Below are 18,325 nucleotides of genomic sequence, written 5' to 3'. Positions count from 1 at the left end.
GACAGTGGAGAGGTGTTGGAGGAGGATGGTGTGGTCAACCATGTCAAAGGCTGCAGGCAGGTCTAGAAGGATGATGAAGGAATGTTTACAAGATATAATTCAAAAGGAGTATCTCTCAATACCAGAAAGAATTCAAGTTATGAACAAAATAACAAAAAATTCTAATTACTAACACTGATAGTGTCCAACACTTTGACAGCAGCTTGGCTACCATCCTTCTTATTAGAAACTTTGTAGACTTTTCCATAGGTTCCTTTTCCAATTGTCTCTATTATTTCCCAGGTATCTGTGGGATCTTCCAACGTCTCAAGGCCAATCATGTTGGTATTGTGCAAGAAGCTACCATAAAACAATTTCCTGGAAAATAAAACAAAGTATTATCTCAGAAAATATCTCAGGTAAGAATTAAAGTTGCTGTGACCTATTTGTACATTTTTCTGAGATCTGACCATTAGAAACAAAATAAACTTTCCAATGTGACTAAGGGCAGAATTTTATGGATGGCAGGGTTCCTCGCCCCACCACCTGAAGAGTCAGCAGAGATCACATCCTCAAAGATGCAGGCTTCCCCACAGCCATTTGATACTGAGGAGCATTAACTGGCTGGAGGCGAGATTTTCACCCCTCATTCAGGAGGGCATCCCACTTCAAAGGGCTGCTGGCCAATCTAATCACATTTTAAGTCCCAGAGCCAGAATGGAGGTAAGTGTCAAGGTCTTGAGGCAGGGATGGGAGGGAAGGCCCTGGTTGGAGGGTGGGGAATGAGAGAAGAGAGTGCTTAGGGTCTTGATGGAAAGGCCAGGAGGGGAGGGAGCACCTGGGACGGGATGGGGGTGGATTGTGCCCGATGTAGAATGGGACCAGTGAGGCAGGCCCCACCCAACCAGACTTTCCTATCCAAGACCACCCAAGCAGGATGATTTGCCAGGCTTCCCCACCACCCACAGTCTCCCATCCCTGATCTCCTTCCACCAGCCTCAAAATTGAAGTCAGGTGGGAGGCAGTCCTTAAGTGGCCATTAATTGGCCCTAAGTCTTGCCCACCCCTCATAAGATTGAGGAAAGGTCAGGGGCTGACAGCAGGAAGGCCACTCGGGGAATCTTTGCAAACCAGCCATAAAATTCTGTCCTAAGTTTAAAAGATGATGCAGTATTCTATAATTCACAATTAAAAATAACAGTTCTAGAAGTTCAATCTATGAATGTCAACATCATGAATATTTCAAATTCAAAAGCAAAATACTGCACATGTGCAAAATCTGAAATAAAAGGTGTTTAAAATGATAAAGGATTCAATAGGCAATACAAAGACATGAACTACAAAAATGAACTTAAATATCAACCTGAAATGGACATTTTCCTGTAAAGCCAAATAGACTTGAGAGGTCAGGTAACCTTTTCTTTCCTGCCAATACACATGGAACTGCAAGACCCCTGAGCAAAACTTCATGTTTGAACAAGTCTCGACCAAGTCAATAAAATGAGAATGACCCTTCCTGTGGTAATGGCTGCATTTCTCCAACTAATTAAAATGGCTGGTTTCACAATACTGCTGCAGACTTCAACTCCAAACCTGAAATCCAGAGAATGGGCGTGAAATGCTCTATTTTATCAAAATGGAATGTGGTTTCCATTGTCTGGCAACGGCCTAATCATCAAAAACTATTTATGAAGGGCAACGGAAAGAAATGGTCTGGTCACATGACAGAAACTAGGTTACTGATAAGATGATTTAATAAGGCATATTCTAAGCAGACAGATAAAACATATAGACCAGCAAAGGGAAAAGACCTAAGAAACACCAGTAGGCAGAGACCCGGGTTGGCCTTGAACCCTCTACCCGAGGAATTGTACCAGGGTTTCACTATTGCACCTTGACTGAAAGGCAAGAGCAACAGAGAGCTCTTGAAATTCTAAGACCTAAACGCATGCTACTTTCGTAATCACAATGAGTATGTGTGTGAACACACCTATATTTTCAGGTATTGAGCAATACATTTAAATATGAGAAAACCTGTCATTTGTCTGTACCTGGCTGTTGCAGCACTCAGGGTTAAAATACTTTTTTTTTTTTAAAAGAACACACACCGTTTCAGTCAGTCGTGAGGTGGAAAAAAAGGGAACAATCCTTATCATCTCTCACCTGTCCGTAATTGAGAGAAACTATTTTCTGCAGTGGGGGATCAAAAGAACGTAAGAAATAAGAGCAGGAGTAGACCATACGGCTGTTGAGCCTGTTCTAATCATTCAATACAATAAAGGCTGGTCTTTGAACTCAATCCCATTTTCCCACCTGCTCCCATATCCCTCGATTCCACGAGACCCCAGAAATCTCTCATCCTTAAATATATTCAATGGTGGAGCATCCGCAACCCTCTGAAGTAGAGAATTCCAAAACTTCACAACCCTTTGAGTGAAGAAACCTCTCATCTCAATCCTAAATAATCAACTCATCTTGAGTCTGTGCCCTTGTGTTCTAGATTCACCAACCAGGGGAAACAAACTCTCTGTCTATCCTGTCAAGCCCCTTCAAAATCTTATATGCTATAAAAGAGGTCATCTCTCATTCTCCTAAAATAGAGAGTACAGGCCCTATTTGCTCAGCCTCTCATCAAAGGGCATCCCTCTCACCCCAGGAACCAATTGTCTTTTGGGGTAGAAGAGGAACTTTCCATTGTTGTTTTCCTCAACTGGCGTGAGGTTTTTTCCTCTATGTTTATTGCCTCTCCGATAGTTGTGCATTGCAGCACCAACCACTGTGCAGATGAGAAACTATTCAACATATGCCCTCTTCAATCCAAAGCCAAAATCACTCCAACTGCGGTCATTGAGCTCCTGTATGTAGATGATGATGTAGATAAACTGAGCTCCAGGTCATTGTCAACTCCTCCTCCAAAGCAAATGAAAATAATGAACCTTTCACTAAACACAAGGAAAACCAACGTCTATTTTCCATATTTGGGAGCTTTCTGTTGATGAAGGCAGACAGTCAATGAAATTCATCAACACCTCAAATGTGCCAGCCGAGCCTTCGGCCTACTGACGAAAAGAGTATCGAGGACCAGGGTCTCAAATCTGACTCAGGTCATGGTTTACCGGGCAGCAATGATCCCCGCGCCCCTACATGCTTCAGAGGTTTGGACAACACACAGCAGGCCCTTCAAAATGCTGGAGAAGTACCAACAGCAGAGCCGTCACAAAATTTTCCAAACCCAGTAGCAAGAAATGTGCTTAACAGCAGCATCCTGTCCCAATCCAACCTGCCCAGCATTTAGGTGTTAATCACTCAGAACCAGCTCCACTCGGTAGGATGTTTCTTTTGTATGTCTGATGCCAGAGTCCCGTTGCAATTGCTCTACTCAGAATCTAATTGCAGCAGGAGAATCCCAGGAGAACAACAGAGACTCTTTAGGGGATATCCTCAAAGCATTCCTGAGGAGGTCAGACATCCCTGCCATCTGATGGAAGCCCTAACCTATGGCTGACCAAAACGGAGATGGTTAATTCAAGAAGGCACCAAACACATCAAAAGACGTCGTCAGAACACATATTAAATGAGACATCCAAGAGCAGGCATACACTTCCAAACAACTCATCTACTGGCCCTTCGAGCACCTGGCACATCTGGCAGACTCTGCTGATAGCTCACTGGACTTAAAAAGCCATCACAGAATCCATTGAACCAGAGTGGAATCCCAAGGGACTGCCTAAGAAGAAGGGGCAGAAGAGGAATTTTCCATTGCTCTCAGTGGGAATTCTGCAGCGAGTAACTCACCTCCTGACTCCCCAAAGCCTATCCACCATCCACAAGGCACAGGTCAGAGTGATGGAACGTTCTCCACTTGCCTGGATAAGTACAGCTCCAACAACACTCAAGAAGCTCGACACCATCCAAGACAAAGCTTGATTGGCATCCCATCCACCACCAACGCAGCGTGAGAGCAGTGTCTATTAGTTACAAGAAGCACAAAAACTCACCAAGGCTCTAGAATGTTGCAAGCACACAGCAGTCACTGCTTCTCATCACTTAACAGTCACTGAATGGGCAAGTGACAGGGCACTGGAAACGGTTTCTGCATCAACATTACCAAGATAAATACGATCTCAGTTTCTGAGGACACAGTGCCAGCTTTCTGCACAACTTTCTGACAATGTAATATTAGGTTAGAGTCATGAGAATTTTCAGGACAAATGTTAGTCATGTTGATGAGAAGTAGCAGCAGCCATATGGTAAAATGAAGGGACAAGGTGGTTGTAAAAAAATTCCTTGGAAACTATTACACAGCTAACAGACTAATCTTTTACATGTTCCCTGAGGAAATTTGAAGAGCCAAATTGCATAGAACTTCAGGACAGTGGTACTTGCACAGCCACAGCTGTCCCAGTACAAAAGCTACAAAATATTGCTAACACCTGAAAACAGGAGTGGGGATCATTAGTGATTAGTCCGTGCCATTTACTTTCAATGCAGGCAGCACGTAAACTGAGACCAGGTATGACTGAACTACAGCCAAGGCAGGGGACAGGGGTAGTGCAGGTGCCAGCTCCCTGGAAAATTAGACCACACCCAAGATCTGTTGCAGAGGAGTCAGATGAGCACTTTGATGGCTTGCCTTACTGATAGGCATGTACGCAAATGCTTGGGACATTGACCATGTCTTCTAACATGCCTGCCAAAGTCAACAAGCATGAAGGAGTCCAATACTAACGTTTGCGCAAAGCTTGAAGCTCATCCTTTCCAGTGTGGAAGTAGTGGCCAACTCCATGAGAACACTTGTATGATGTAGCATCAAATAGCCAATGTTTCTGTTTCCATTGCAGCACAAGCACAAACCACCCAACATCTGAATGCTGCAGTGGAAGCTCAGACTGAAGTCACGCTCAGTTTGTTGCTATCAGAACTGCTGAAACCAGTGTTGAAAGAGGCTCCCAGGGGGTCACAGCAGTCCACAGTCTGTCCTCCAACACATTGCTCGGGTTACTGAGACTCTGGCCCAGTAGAAGTGGCTGTGGCACAGTGGAATATGAACCTGCTGTCCTCTCTCAGGATGATGGCATGTGTCTTCCCACCACATTACTCCCCCAGTGCCCTCACCATTGCCTGTCAGCTAGTCAGCCCAGACTGTTGTCACTCAAGGTGGTGCAGTCGAAAACTGGGCCTCCTAGAACCAGAGCTCCTCCTGCAAGGCCAACCAAAGTCTCCCACAGTGAAAATCAGCAGTCTTGCACCAGCCAAGCTGTAGCAATTGGGGTAGCACTGCATAGATGCACTAGGATAGCAAAGGCACATTGAAGACAAGCATTAAAGGAAATGCACAGGATGATTAGTTGACTCATGTATGCAATATGGCATGATTTGATTTAAAAATTTGGTTGGAACGTTCATTTTGTGCTGACCTTTATTTTAGCATTGTAGTTAAGAGGATGATGTGAGGGAGGCTAAGGAGTGGGACTGTTGATGAATCAGGATTTGGGGCTGCATTCCTTGGTTCCATAGTCAGACGAGTCAATCGTGGACAGCACGGTGTTAATTAACTCCTCCCTTTCTCCTCAGCTGTTCACCCAATACCTGGTGGTAAAGATTATGCCTCACAATGGCAAGGTTGTGCAGGAGAAAGCAGATCAGGATGAATATCGACACACTCTGGAGAGTACTGCAGGACTCCTCCAGAGAAGTCCAGGCAGCAGAAAAATTGCTTGAACAGCTCAATGGTCTGTTCTATGATATTTCATGCAGCATCATGATTCATTAGATGAATGCTATCCATGTGGTCCATGCATTGCGCACCATTGTAATGAACCAGGTCATCTCTGGATTTCCGTGGTCATTCAAATACAGATGGTACAGTGGGCTGCTGCAGGTCAAGGCATCATGACCACTGCCAGGATACCAAGCTCTGAACTGCACGATGTGCTGTATATAATCACACACCAATTGGATGTTGAGGGAGTGGAATCCCTTGCTGTACATCTCAGTTGACATTCAGCACCCGCAAAAGCAATGTGCATGTAGTCAATGGCACCCTGCACCATGGGGGAGTCTTCAATCTCTACGAAATCACATGCTTGGTCCTCTTGCTTCTCTCTAGCAAGAGAGAATGAAAGGGATTCAGCTCTCTTGGAATGCAGAGCCTCAGTGACCTCCCTCATGCAACAGTGAATGGCTAACTGGAAGATATTTCAAATATTGCATACTCCAGTTAGGAAGGAACCAGGCTCATACAAGATCATGGCCATAGGAACTCCACAGCCGCTAGCAATGCCATCCTCACCCTGTTCTGAAGCTGCAGCTGTGGCTGCAACTGGTAGCAGATTTCAGCAAACACCTCCTCAAGTGAAACAGAGAGGGTCTGGCACACTGTTCCCCACTGAGGTTCAGGTCAAGAGAATTTCTCCCCGAATACTCTGGGTGGATATGGCCTCCTGCTGAGAGCTTGTTTCTTCCTCTATCATTTTCCGTCAGCTTTTCCTATTCTGTTACACCACTGCTCATTATCCCATCATGCTGTAGGAGCCAAGGGGGATCAAACTATTGCATCCATTGCTGGGAGCAAGAGGTTTGTGCTGAATTCTTGAAGTGAGGACAAAGACCTTCAGCACATACTCAGAATGCTCCCTTTAGTCATTAGCAACTGTAAGCCACCAAACACTTCTACAATCGCAGCTGGTGTCAGTAAAAGTCAAACAACTAACCTGAAAGGAGTAGATGATCCCTTTAAATAGCAGGGTGGTGGTGGGGGGCAGAGCGGCGGCTGGGGGGTAATGCCCTTCCTGCTGCTGAATGTGCGTTCAGTAATGTGAGGTTAAGAAAGGGTGTTAGCTGGAGGGTTAAGCTCCAGAATGGCACAACTGGCATCAAATCAGCATTGTTTTTAATTCAATAATGGGATGTGGGCATCGCTAGCTAGGCCAGCATTTATTGCCCATCCCTAGTTGCCCTTGAGAAACCAGTATTAGAATTCAGTATTAGGACCAGAGGTAGATGATTTAAGAGGAAAGTGAAAGCTGCCTTCAGCACCCTATAGCAATTGTAGACTAGGAGAGGGAAGAGAGTAAGAGCACAAGAGAATTCAGTAAATAGCTGTGAAATAGATAGACTGGGAAATTAGAAGTCTTAAAAGCTACAAAAAGGGTTTTGTAATATATGTTAGAATTAGCTTGAGTAAAGATAAAATCTTAGATTTTGAGAGCAAGAGACTCGGTCCTAGAGACCAAGAAGAGAAGACCCCAGACATCCTGGGATCCGCAGGAAAGACAATATATCGTGCTATGCCTCGACTATTGGAATGTTAAGTATTATTCTTTGTTGCCCAATAAACAATGTTAGTTTGCATTCAAAATTAGTGTTTGTCCTTTTAACCAATAAAATTATTTCCTGACAAGAATTTTTAACTCTGGAGTTGAGTATAGAGTTCAAATCCCAACAGCCTGAGCAATCCTCATCCATTTCTCTAAGGGCTGGTTTTGTCATTCCACTTCCCCATTTGTCTGTGGCCATTTAGGTGTCACTCTGTGGTGATGAATGCCCGTGACCTGCATGCAACCTGCAGTCTGTGAAATGAGTTGCAGCCCAATGTCTGAATGCAAAGTGGCTGGTAAGGCCATGCCTTGCATGGTCCAAAAGGGAATTAGGCTGTTATTTGAAGAGGAAGAATATGCAGGATTATTGTAAGAAGGCAGGAGAATGGTACTAAGTGAATTGCTCAGAGGGCCGGTGCAGACATGATAGGCCGAATGGCCTCCTTCTGCATTAGAACAATCCTGTGATTCTGGTAAATATTTCAGTCAATGCAGACACTGTTTTCACTGCTGTTGTAGACTTCATCACAACATACTAATAGAAATGAATGGTTTCAGTAGTCAATTACCACTAGTATGAACTCTCCTGATGGAAGTGGTCCCAAGAAGTCAACTGCCACATTCTCCTAGGGTTTAGCTGGTAACAGTGTGCTGCGTACGGGTTCTGGTGGATTGGGTCTGCTGACAAGTTGACATGTTTTGACAAACTGCTTCACATCTTTCTCCATCCCTGACCACCATGCTTTGGTTTGTAAGTTCTGCTTAGCACCAAATATAAGTACAAGACTGCTGCCCTCGAATACACACTTCCCCATTATGCACATCGCGTATAGCGATGTACACCCTGAATGGAAAATTTTCCCAGTTTCCAGCTTGGATTCACTGTCTGATGTCATCCAATTCTGGACTATTGTCTGACTCTCTTCTAATCTCTCTAGTGGGCATTGCTCTGGGTGTAGCATGAACTCCAGAAACCATGAACAATTCAGCTTCCTACTCTAGTGAGCATCCGTGTGTTTGATCCACCTTCAATAGTCGTGACAATGGGTCAGCGATTTTCATCTTGCCAGCAATGTGAACCACCTTGTACTTATACAGCTGGAGTCTCAAAACCCATCTTTCAATTCTGGAATATGGTTTGTATCTGGAAGAATAAATCTCTAATGGCCTGTGATCCATCACTAATTCACATTCAATGCCAAACACTGATGCATGGAATATTTCACATGCCCACACCAATCCTAGGGCCTCTTTCTGAGAATGTCTCCTCTCCATATCTGTCAGAGATCTGCTCACAGAAAATGTGGCCTTCAGCATGCAATTGCAACAGCACCGTTCCCAGTCCTACTGGACCAGCATCTGCTATGATTTTCGTTGGTGCATTTGGATCACAGTATCCCAGATTTCGAGCACTTGTCAAACAGTTCTTCAAAGCTGTGAAGGCAGTTTTCTGTTCTTCATCAAATCTGAACCATTCATTCTTTCTGGTCAACTTCCTCAATAGATCAGCCAAGGTAGCAAAGTTTGGGATATACCTCGCACAACAGTTCCAGAAAACTTCTCAATTCGCTGGTATTTTGTGGTTCAAGTGCCCCTGCTATTGCTTCTATATTGTCTTTGATTGTTTGATTGTTTGATTCCACCACTCGTGAGTTGATGCCCCATGAACGTTAGCTCTGTCTGGCCCAGCAAGCACTTGTCTGCATTTACTGTAAGTCCTACTGACTGAAATCTTGTCAAAACTAATTTCAGCCTCTCGTTATGTTCCTCTCTATTAGATCAATGAATAATGATGTCACCCAAGATATTGACTGTTCCGGGGATCCCTTGTTTCACTTTATGGATTTCGTGGTGGTAAATCTCTGGTGCTGCACTGCTGCTAAATAGCAATCTCTTGTATCAGTAAAGTCCACAATGAGTGATGAAAGTGGTCACCTTCCTTGAATCAGGGTGAAACTCCAGCTGATTGTATCCCCACTTTAAGTCTAGTTTGGAAAATTGTTGACATATCTTGAAAGACTTCATCCACAGTGAGAATTGGCTGGCATGCTGTCACTACCCTTCATTCACCTATCACATATCAACAGAGTCTGAAGTCACCATTTGGTTTTGGCGCGACCACAACAGGGTTCACCCACAGTGTTGGCTGGCTTTATGCTGGCCTTCAACTGGCTTTATGATGTCTTGGTCAAACAGTTTCCTTATCTTTGCTTCAACTTTCCTGCTCAGAACAAAACGTGTTCTGCGTACAGGCTGTGCTACAGGCTTCACGTTCTCAATGATCAATCTCACTTGGCAGCTGTGTAACTTGCCAATTCCTTGAAGCATTGGTCCAAACTCTTCTCTAAGCTTCACATAGGATTTCACAGAATTCACTTTCAATCCGACGTGTAGCACCCCCAAGGCTTGGTCAGCATCTCTGATCAGAAGAGACTCACCATCCTCCTCATTCACTACAAATTCTGCCTCGAAGTACAATCATGGACAGAAGTCTGAAATCAACTCAATCAGGGGTACTCAGGATTTTGCTACAATAATTAGGAGTTAATAAATATAAAGCGGTCCATCTAGCTTTGCTCTTTTTAATGGAAACTAAATGGAAATCTATTTGATCAGTTTTATAAATGTGAATTTAAAGCTAGAAATTTTTAAATAAAACCAAAAGCTAAAGATAAAATATGTGCAATGTTCTTGTTCACTTCAATTTTAATTTATTTGCTCTCGCAATGTGGGCTACACCAGCCAGTGCATGAAGTGTCATTGGTTTAGTGTAGGATAGGCTGGGTAAGGTGGCTAACCTTACCCTTTCCCTTAAGGACATTAATGAACTCGTTAGGCTTTTACAACAATCCAGCAAATTTCATGGTCACTTTTCTGGTGTCAGTCTAGAAATGACCAAATTTATTGATACCAATTTCATAAATGCTTGGATTTGAATTCATGACATTTGGTCAAATTACTAGCCCTATATCATAGCCACTAGATTACTGTAACTTGAATGATACATTATTAACATGAACAGCATTTAAATAATTTTATATCATTGAAAAATTAAAACTACACTGGATTTGAAATTTCAAATGTTTCATTTGCTTTCAATAAAAATACATCACGGTTTAGCTATCATCTAACGAGATAACTAGGTAAGTTTGTCACACTTGCCTACCACTGCAGGAAGACAAACATTGCTGTTTCAAGTGCTACAAACAAACCTGTTTAATACTGTAAGCAATTTAACAGATGTATTTATAGATTCAGAAACTTGATGCAACATCACAGCCTCCTTTCATATGAAGTCATGCAATTGAATGTAAATGGTTAATCAAATAGTGCTCTTAGTGAATAAAATGATGTTCCTCATTGTCAAATGATGGGTATGTCCATAATTTAACTGTACTGACACAAATCAAAGAATACAAGTTGAAAATAATTGTCATATAAAATACTTCCGTGTCAGCTTCACCACTTGATACTGACTTTAGAGAAGTTACAAATGCAAAGCTGGTTTTCAGCGTTGTTTGCTTCTATCTGAACCAATCTGTCACTAACGTCACCTGGTGCAGGCTGGAAGGAACCTGTGGCATAAACATTAAGGATCATGGTAACCTTGATAACCAGCGGCAGTGCTGTTGATGCCTTAGTATGAGGCTTGAGTTGCAACTGCTGCAACTTGCTCTTCAGTAAAGTTAACAGAAGTGCTCCTGGAAACTCAGTGTGTATATGGCTCTGTGCTGTGCCCTCCTCCTCACTTTGCTGGTGGCTGCTCTACCTCCTGCTTTGTGGTGCCTTGCTTGATATATCCCCCTGTCCTCCATCCCTAACGGCAGCCCAGCAGGTCAGCCATGACTGCCCCTGAACTATCTCTGAGACAGCGAACAACAATACCAGCAAAACACTTGCTCTGTTTAGATAAAGTGAACTTTCAATAGGGATAAAACACACCAAGAAACAGAAATTAACCTGCAGCTTGAAAATGCAAACCAGCAAATAACCGACAATTATCTTGAGGCGTTCTTCCTGCCAGTTTGCACCTTATGATGCTAGGTGAATTCAGCATGCTACAAGTAATACAATGGCGCACACAAATATTGAAAATAGCAAGAAATGCAGAACCTTATTTAAATAAGATATTCTACTACTTGCCCAATCTTGATAAGCCTTCCTGGTGCCAAAGCAACTAGCTACAACAATACGACAGAAAATACAATTTTGGTTGATAATGATTATGCACTTCCCTTGTTCCAAAAATATTAGGAGGTGATTTAGCTTTTTAAAATTAGAAACTAAATCCTTAAGCCATAAAAATGCTATGATTCAAACTAAATGATAAGTGAATGCTCAGCAAAAATGAAGGGCTGTGTTTTCCAGTGGAGGCTGAAGTCCCACCATCAGGACCGAAAGTGGGGATCGACACCACTTCAGTGGGCGGCAGGCGCTTGGGCAGCCTTCTGTCGGCACCAGCCAATTAACAGGCACCCCAAAAGCATCTGGTCCAGGGGGCCAGCAGCCAACCAGCCTCACCAGCGCCACCAAGAGCAGTGGCCAGTTCTGAGACTGCATCACCAGCAAGACTCAGAAGCATGGGTGTTATTTTGGGGAAGCTGGGCAAGGCAGGCAGACCCCAGCGACCAGAGGGGGTGGGTGTGTTGTTACAGCAGAGGCACCTTGGGCAGGGGGGCAGCCATTGTTGCCAGGGGCCCCATTATAGTCCATGGAACACCCAATAAGGAGGGCCCTTCAGGGGACCCACTGGGAGGTTGCCAGGGTTTACCCTGCTGCTAAGGTTATCACCACTTGCAATATGCAATGGCAACATGATGTTGGGCACCTTCCCCCACCATATTGCTCATGCTCCCATCTGTGGGCCAGAAAAATTCAGACTGAAGGGTCAAGTGACCAAAGAAGAAATATATTCTTGGTAAATAATCCTATGTTAATTTCTAAATCAAAGGAGTTACAAGCAGAGGTGTTACTTTACACAGGTGCCATCTGTGCAGAGCTCACAACAGAAATCAGCAATTCTTAATTAAATTTAAATAAATATCACTGCTTGCTAGAAATAAACCCTCAAGAATTCAATTTCCATTTTGTTTGAAAGTCTTTTAGAGAAAAGAAATAGCTCTTGAATTCCCACAGGATGGGTGGTGGGCGGGGGGCGGGGGTGTCGTGGGTGAGGAGATCAGCTCGTTCTGACACAGAATGCACGCTGGGAAACCATAAACTGCACACACTCAGAATGCGTAGTGTGGTTGAAACATCTAACTGACTTGGGATAAAAACATCCAGCTGAAAACAAGCTTTTGATACAATTCAGTCAATGGGTAAATGTAGTCATGTTATCGTGAAATATGTAACTTTTTGCATTTTTTATACATAGATAAATTTTATATTATGGACATTGAAATTTCAGTTACTGAGAAACATGCCAGACAAAACCATCAAGTGATTTGAATGGCTCATTAGCAAATGTAACTGAAATGTGCATATATGATTTTCCCATTGTTAATGTTCACCTAGACCATGTCTATCGGAATTTTGCCACAAAATGTCACAGGAAGTAATGGTTTGGGGCAAAAAAAGGAACACTTCACATTCAGCTAATCAGCAAATTAAATTCACTTTTCTTTTCAAATATTCAAAATATTACAACAAATAGGTTGTGTACAAAATAAACTGACCATTTATTTATTTATTTAGAGTGGAACTATGCTTAATAGCCAGAAAATAAGAAAGATTGGCTATAAGTCATAAAATTAGTACCACTATAGTAAATGGTTTTAAAAGGAGGGAAAACGAAAAGAACATTTAAAATACACTTAAGTTTAGAGGAAACCTGTCATTTTTTTAATCAATTTTATATGTGCCCTAATTTTATGCATCCTAAATGTGATAAAATGAAAAAATATAAACTAGGCTAATCTGAATAAGGTAAATTCACGGATTTATAAAAGTCTTTCTCCCGAGTGACAGTAAATCCATTCTACACATCATTGTTTCAATAGCTGCTAGCATTTATGTAGCATTTTTAATGTTGCAATGCGCTTCACTGGAGCATTTTCTAACAAAATTTGACACCAAGCCACATAAGGAGATATTAGAATAGGTAGCCAAATGCTTGGTCAAGGAGATAGGTTTTAAGGAGTGTGTTTAAGGGAGGCTTTAAGCGGTTTAAGGGTGGGGGAGATGAAGGTATAAAGGTTTAGGGGCCAGGCAGAAGGCATGGTCACAAAATGGTAGAACATTGAAAAGTGGGGATGTGCAAAAGGCCAGAATGCAGGAGCACAGAGGTCTCAAAGAATTGTAGAGATGGAAGAGATTACAGAGATAAGCCATGGGGGAATTTGAAAGCAAGTATGTGAATTAAAAGTTGAGGTACTGCCAGACTGACAGCCAATTTAGGGCCATGGGAATAGAGGTGACGGGTGGACATGATGTGGGCAATGGGGTTTGGATGATCTCAATTTTACAGAGGATACAAGGTGGGAGGCCAGCCAGGAGAACATTGGAATAGTCAAGTGTAGAGGTATCAAGGACATGGATGAGGGTTTCAGCAACACATGAGCTGAGACAAGGATAGAGATCAGCAATATTCTACTCATTGTACAGGTATTAGTAGTCTCAAGTTAAAGTCAATCAGAAGAATGTGAAACATGGAAACAGGAATTTTTCAACAATATGTTTGTATTTTCCACACTTCTGTCTTTATTTTCAATGATCAATTTTAAAACATTGTCTTTATGATAATGAAAATACCAGCAATGTCCACTTTATGGAGAACAATCAACAGAAAAATAATTTATGATCTCAGTTTAGCTTGGCTAAAATATCAGCTGTCAGAATGGCACTCTAAATCATGATTACAAGTGGATAAGATGGCATTGTTTTCAATACTTTGACAGCCAATATATGCAGTCAAAAATTATGTTATTCTCTATTATTGACCTTATTTTCATACGTTAAAATCATTATGTTTGACTTAGCCGATTAGAATTTTTAAAAACGTGCAACTGCCATTTCTCAAGTTTTCAACTAAAGCTATTAAAAAGATTTCAGTGGTACAGCACATTTACTACAACAAAAAACTCATGAGGAGTTCAACTACATTGAGTCAAATTATCTGCTGAATACCCTGGAATGGTATCAGTTGGAATCAATCTTTGTCAGTTAGATACCTATTCTTTATTCTATTCCCACAGTGTGTGCAAGCCAGAACAATCTTCTGTTGTTTTTCTCCAAGATAGGGTGGGAAACAAAACAGTTTCTCCTCTCCCAGGGATAGCCACTTTAATCTTTGTGGATAAGGTTAAGGCGGCACAAATTACATCTTTATGCCAGTACGTGATCCTGAAAAAAAAAATCGCTTCCCATTTAATAATGAGAGTTCAGTAATATATTAGGATACTTAATTTAGAACAATGAAGCTCTGCCACTGACTCACTGGTGTTTTGTGCCTAAAAGGCATTTTTTTAAGCGTGTCTAAAGATATTACACACTTAATAATTGAAAACCTTTGTATTGTATTGATGTAAATTAGAATTCCCTTATCAAAGGAACTGATAGTGGATGGACTTAGGAGTACTGAAGATCTTACAGGAGCTGAATTTGCTGAAAAAAATGCCATGTGAATTTTTAAAAATATTCTTTCACAGGGTGTGGGCATCACTGGCTAGGCTAGCATTTACCACCCATCCCTAATTGCCCTCCAGAAGGTGGTGGTGAGCCGCCGCGTTTAATCACTGCAGTCCATGTGGTGTAGGTACACCCACAGTGCTGTAAAGGAAGGGATGACACATTATTAATGTCCAAATTGGTCAGCAACTTGTGGTGACACAGAGATACCCCATAAACTGTAAATCAATACAAGTTGCTGGATGATATGTGGCATTCCACTGTTAGCTTCGTGAAAGCCGCAGGTTGCATTTAACTGCTGCATGAAGTTGAACCATTTGCATGTTAATTGCCTATTAAATTCACCACAGGAAGTTAAGTCCAGAAATTAAATAGCACAAGAACACTTAATGATGTGGTAATTGTTAATGACAGTCAATCAACCTTTCTGGCCCAGAAAGTGAACAATTGAAAGTGTGGAGTCTCATTCCTTTAATTTGTGAATTGCTGGAGATTTTAAAAATGTCAAATACTAGTTTTTTTTAAATTGTAAATTTCCTTCCTCATTTTTTATTTTTCTCTTAATCCAGTCTGCTTTTCCCACTCTTTATTTCTCTTCCTGTACCCAATTTGACATTGAAATCTCACACTATTTATTCCTCCTTCTCAGTTCAGAGCTTCTTTCTCAATCTTTAAGTCTCATTAGTTAAGGGGATATACTGTTGGTCCCATTACTTAACAAGGTCCTCGATGTTCTGTTACCCTCACCATGCCACTATCAGCTTTTCTTCTAACAGTTTACAGGACAAAATAGTTAAACTGAAGAGTGTAGGAAAATGTCTAATTAACCGGGCATGCCAATGATATGAAACAAAAACAGAATTACCTGGAAAAACTCAGCAGGTCTGGCAGCATCGGTGGAGAAGAAATCAGTTAACGTTTCGAGCCTTCACGGCCCTTCGGCAGAACTGAAGCATAGTTAGGAGAGGGGTGAAATATAAGCTGGTTTTAGGTGGGGGGCGCGGGGGGGGGGGGGGGGGGGGGGCTGAAAGCGGGTTTTAGTAAACACCTTGTCAAACACCAGGAGAGAAATGGAAAGCAATGAAGGTGAGCAGGGCAGAAGAGACAGGCGAAATCATGTCAGAGAACAGAACCGTACTTCTTCAGAGAGGGCATTTCTTGAAGAGAAGTGGCAGTCAATTAAACACAGAGATAAAAACAAAAAGCTAAAAGCTACTGCGGATGCTGGAAATCCAAAACAAAAACAGAATTACCACCTCTCTTCAAGAAATGCCCTCTCTGAAGAAGTACGGTTCTGTTCTCCGACAGGATTTCCGCCTGTCTCTTCTGCCCTGCTCACCTTCATTGCTTTCCATTTCTCTCCTGGTGTTTGACAAGGTGTTTACTAAAACCCGCTTTCACCACCCCCAGGCCCCCCCCACCTTAAACCAGCTTATATTTCACCCCTCTCCTAACTATGCTTCAGTTCTGCCAAAGGGCCGTGAAGGCTCGAAACGTTAACTGATTTCTTCTCCACCGATGCTGCCAGACCTGCTGAGTTTTTCCAGGTAATTCTGTTTTTGTTTTGGATTTCCAGCATCCGCAGTAGCTTTTAGCTTTTTGTTTTTATGCCAATGATATGTCCTGCCCCATTTAATTTACGACTCAATGCTTTCATAGGATTTTCAATCCAAATGTATGTCCATATATTCAGTATACAAATCATAGTATGTATCAACCATAACGCACTTTTACTTCTGCTGCACAACCTACACTGAAATTCACTTGGCAGCATTGTGATATCCTGGAAATTTCCTCGGAACTGTTTCCACTCCACCGTCAATAACCTTGCCAGAAGTGCAACAGCAATGATGTCTATGTACCCAAGTGGAGTTCCAACCTCATGTCTAGTGAGTTTACAGGGTTGAAATGATAGCAGCTCCCACAAAATGTCCACGTGAAGTTATGTCATAGCTGAGATGTTTTTCATGTTGAAACGTGAGGGCTCTGATTCAGGACTAAAGGTTCTCAGAGACAGAGCTATCAAATCAAATACAGTATGAAAAGCTTTTTCTTCCTGAACTTAATCATACTTAATTCTCAAAGTTATAAATTATCTAATTAAAAATGCTGTAATCCTAATGAAGAAGGTTAAATTGACATAAAATCCAACAACATGCAGGAGTAACAATGGTCCCAAGGATACTACATATCTGCGGTGTTTCCTAGTGATTCAAGGCTCTGTCCAAAACCTTGTCAGAACGTTACACAGGTATTTCAATCCAGTTTCAGGTTTCTGTAGCCAAATTAATGTACTTAAAAGAGATGGGAACTCAAAAGACCATCAGTGGATTATTCTCATGCCAAGAGTTTAATAACTTTGCCTGCCTTATACAACAGCAAATATAAGTAATGGGCTGGGAGACAGGAAGGCTGATAAAACAATGTGGGAAGGCATGGGGGGGTGCTGTATATCTTCCCGCCACCATGCCATTTTGCCAGCAGTAGGAAAGGTGGCAGACAAGCCATCCGCCAGAAATCCAATTAAGCCGTTCCCTGCCACCACATGGGGAGACTGCCAGGTAAACCCTGGCAGCATTGCAACATGCTCTGGAGTGGGGGTTGGAGGTATATAGGTGGGCCTCCTTTTTGGACACTCCATGGCCCATGGAACACACTGCCCCCTCCCCCCCTCACTCCCTGGTAGCAATGGCTGAATGGCTACCCTTGCAGGCAACAGCACCACCTGCCCTCATCAACCCCTCCCCACTTACCTGTCAAAGAGCACACAGCTATTGATGTGTATCCTCCAGGTGCTGCCCCAGCAATGGGACAGCAGCTCTTGGGGCCAACAACTGTCCTTAGTAGGCTGCTACCAGCAAAATGCAGTTCAGGGCCATCCTTGCTTTCAGGGCTTCTGCTGCATCCGCAAAATTCCAGCCATAGCATCCACAGATTATGACAACAATTATAATTTTGTAGGTCCCTATATAACCCTCTTTTCACTGTTTCCTGGGAAGATCACAGAAAAAAAGGTTGCACCATTATGAATACAAATGAAAATAATGCAGATCCTGGAAATCTGAAATAACCTGACGACAGGCCACTCAAATGAAAAGTTAACCTAAATAAGATCAAAATACTGTGGATACGGGAAATCTGAAACAAAAACAGAATCCAATAACATACGAACTTCTTCAGAAGAGTCATATGGACTCGAAATGTTAACTGTTTTTTTCCCCTCTCCACAGATGCTGTTAGGCCTGCTGAGTTTTTCCAGCATTTTCCCTTTTTATTGTACTATTACTTAAAATGCTACTTCAAACTTGCTCTTAACACACTTCTGTTCTATATTCTAACTAAACATATGGTTAGTATTCTTATATAAAAGCAAAATACTGCGGATGCTGGAAATCTGA

The 18,325-nt window shown here is 42.3% G+C and overlaps 1 protein-coding gene across 14 annotated transcripts in view; it reads right to left on the bottom strand.

Annotated features, from left to right (window-relative positions):
* The window catches only part of myo3b (myosin IIIB), a 655,750-nt gene that overhangs the window by 607,620 nt on the left and 29,805 nt on the right, over positions 1-18,325 (bottom strand). For all 14 annotated transcript variants that reach the window (XR_013577968.1, XR_013577969.1, XM_078552132.1 and 11 more), the window contains exon 2: positions 174-357. Coding sequence is in view for 12 of the 14 variants with exons in the window: in XM_078552132.1 (XP_078408258.1) it covers positions 174-320 (147 nt within the window). In the remaining 2 variants the exon portion in view is untranslated. The remainder of the gene's footprint in view (positions 1-173; positions 358-18,325) is intronic.

Source organism: Cetorhinus maximus, chromosome 11 (genome assembly GCF_964194155.1).
Source record: "Cetorhinus maximus chromosome 11, sCetMax3.hap1.1, whole genome shotgun sequence".
NCBI classification, from domain to species: Eukaryota; Metazoa; Chordata; class Chondrichthyes; order Lamniformes; family Cetorhinidae; genus Cetorhinus; species Cetorhinus maximus.
This window is presented reverse-complemented; position numbering and strand designations above follow the sequence as displayed.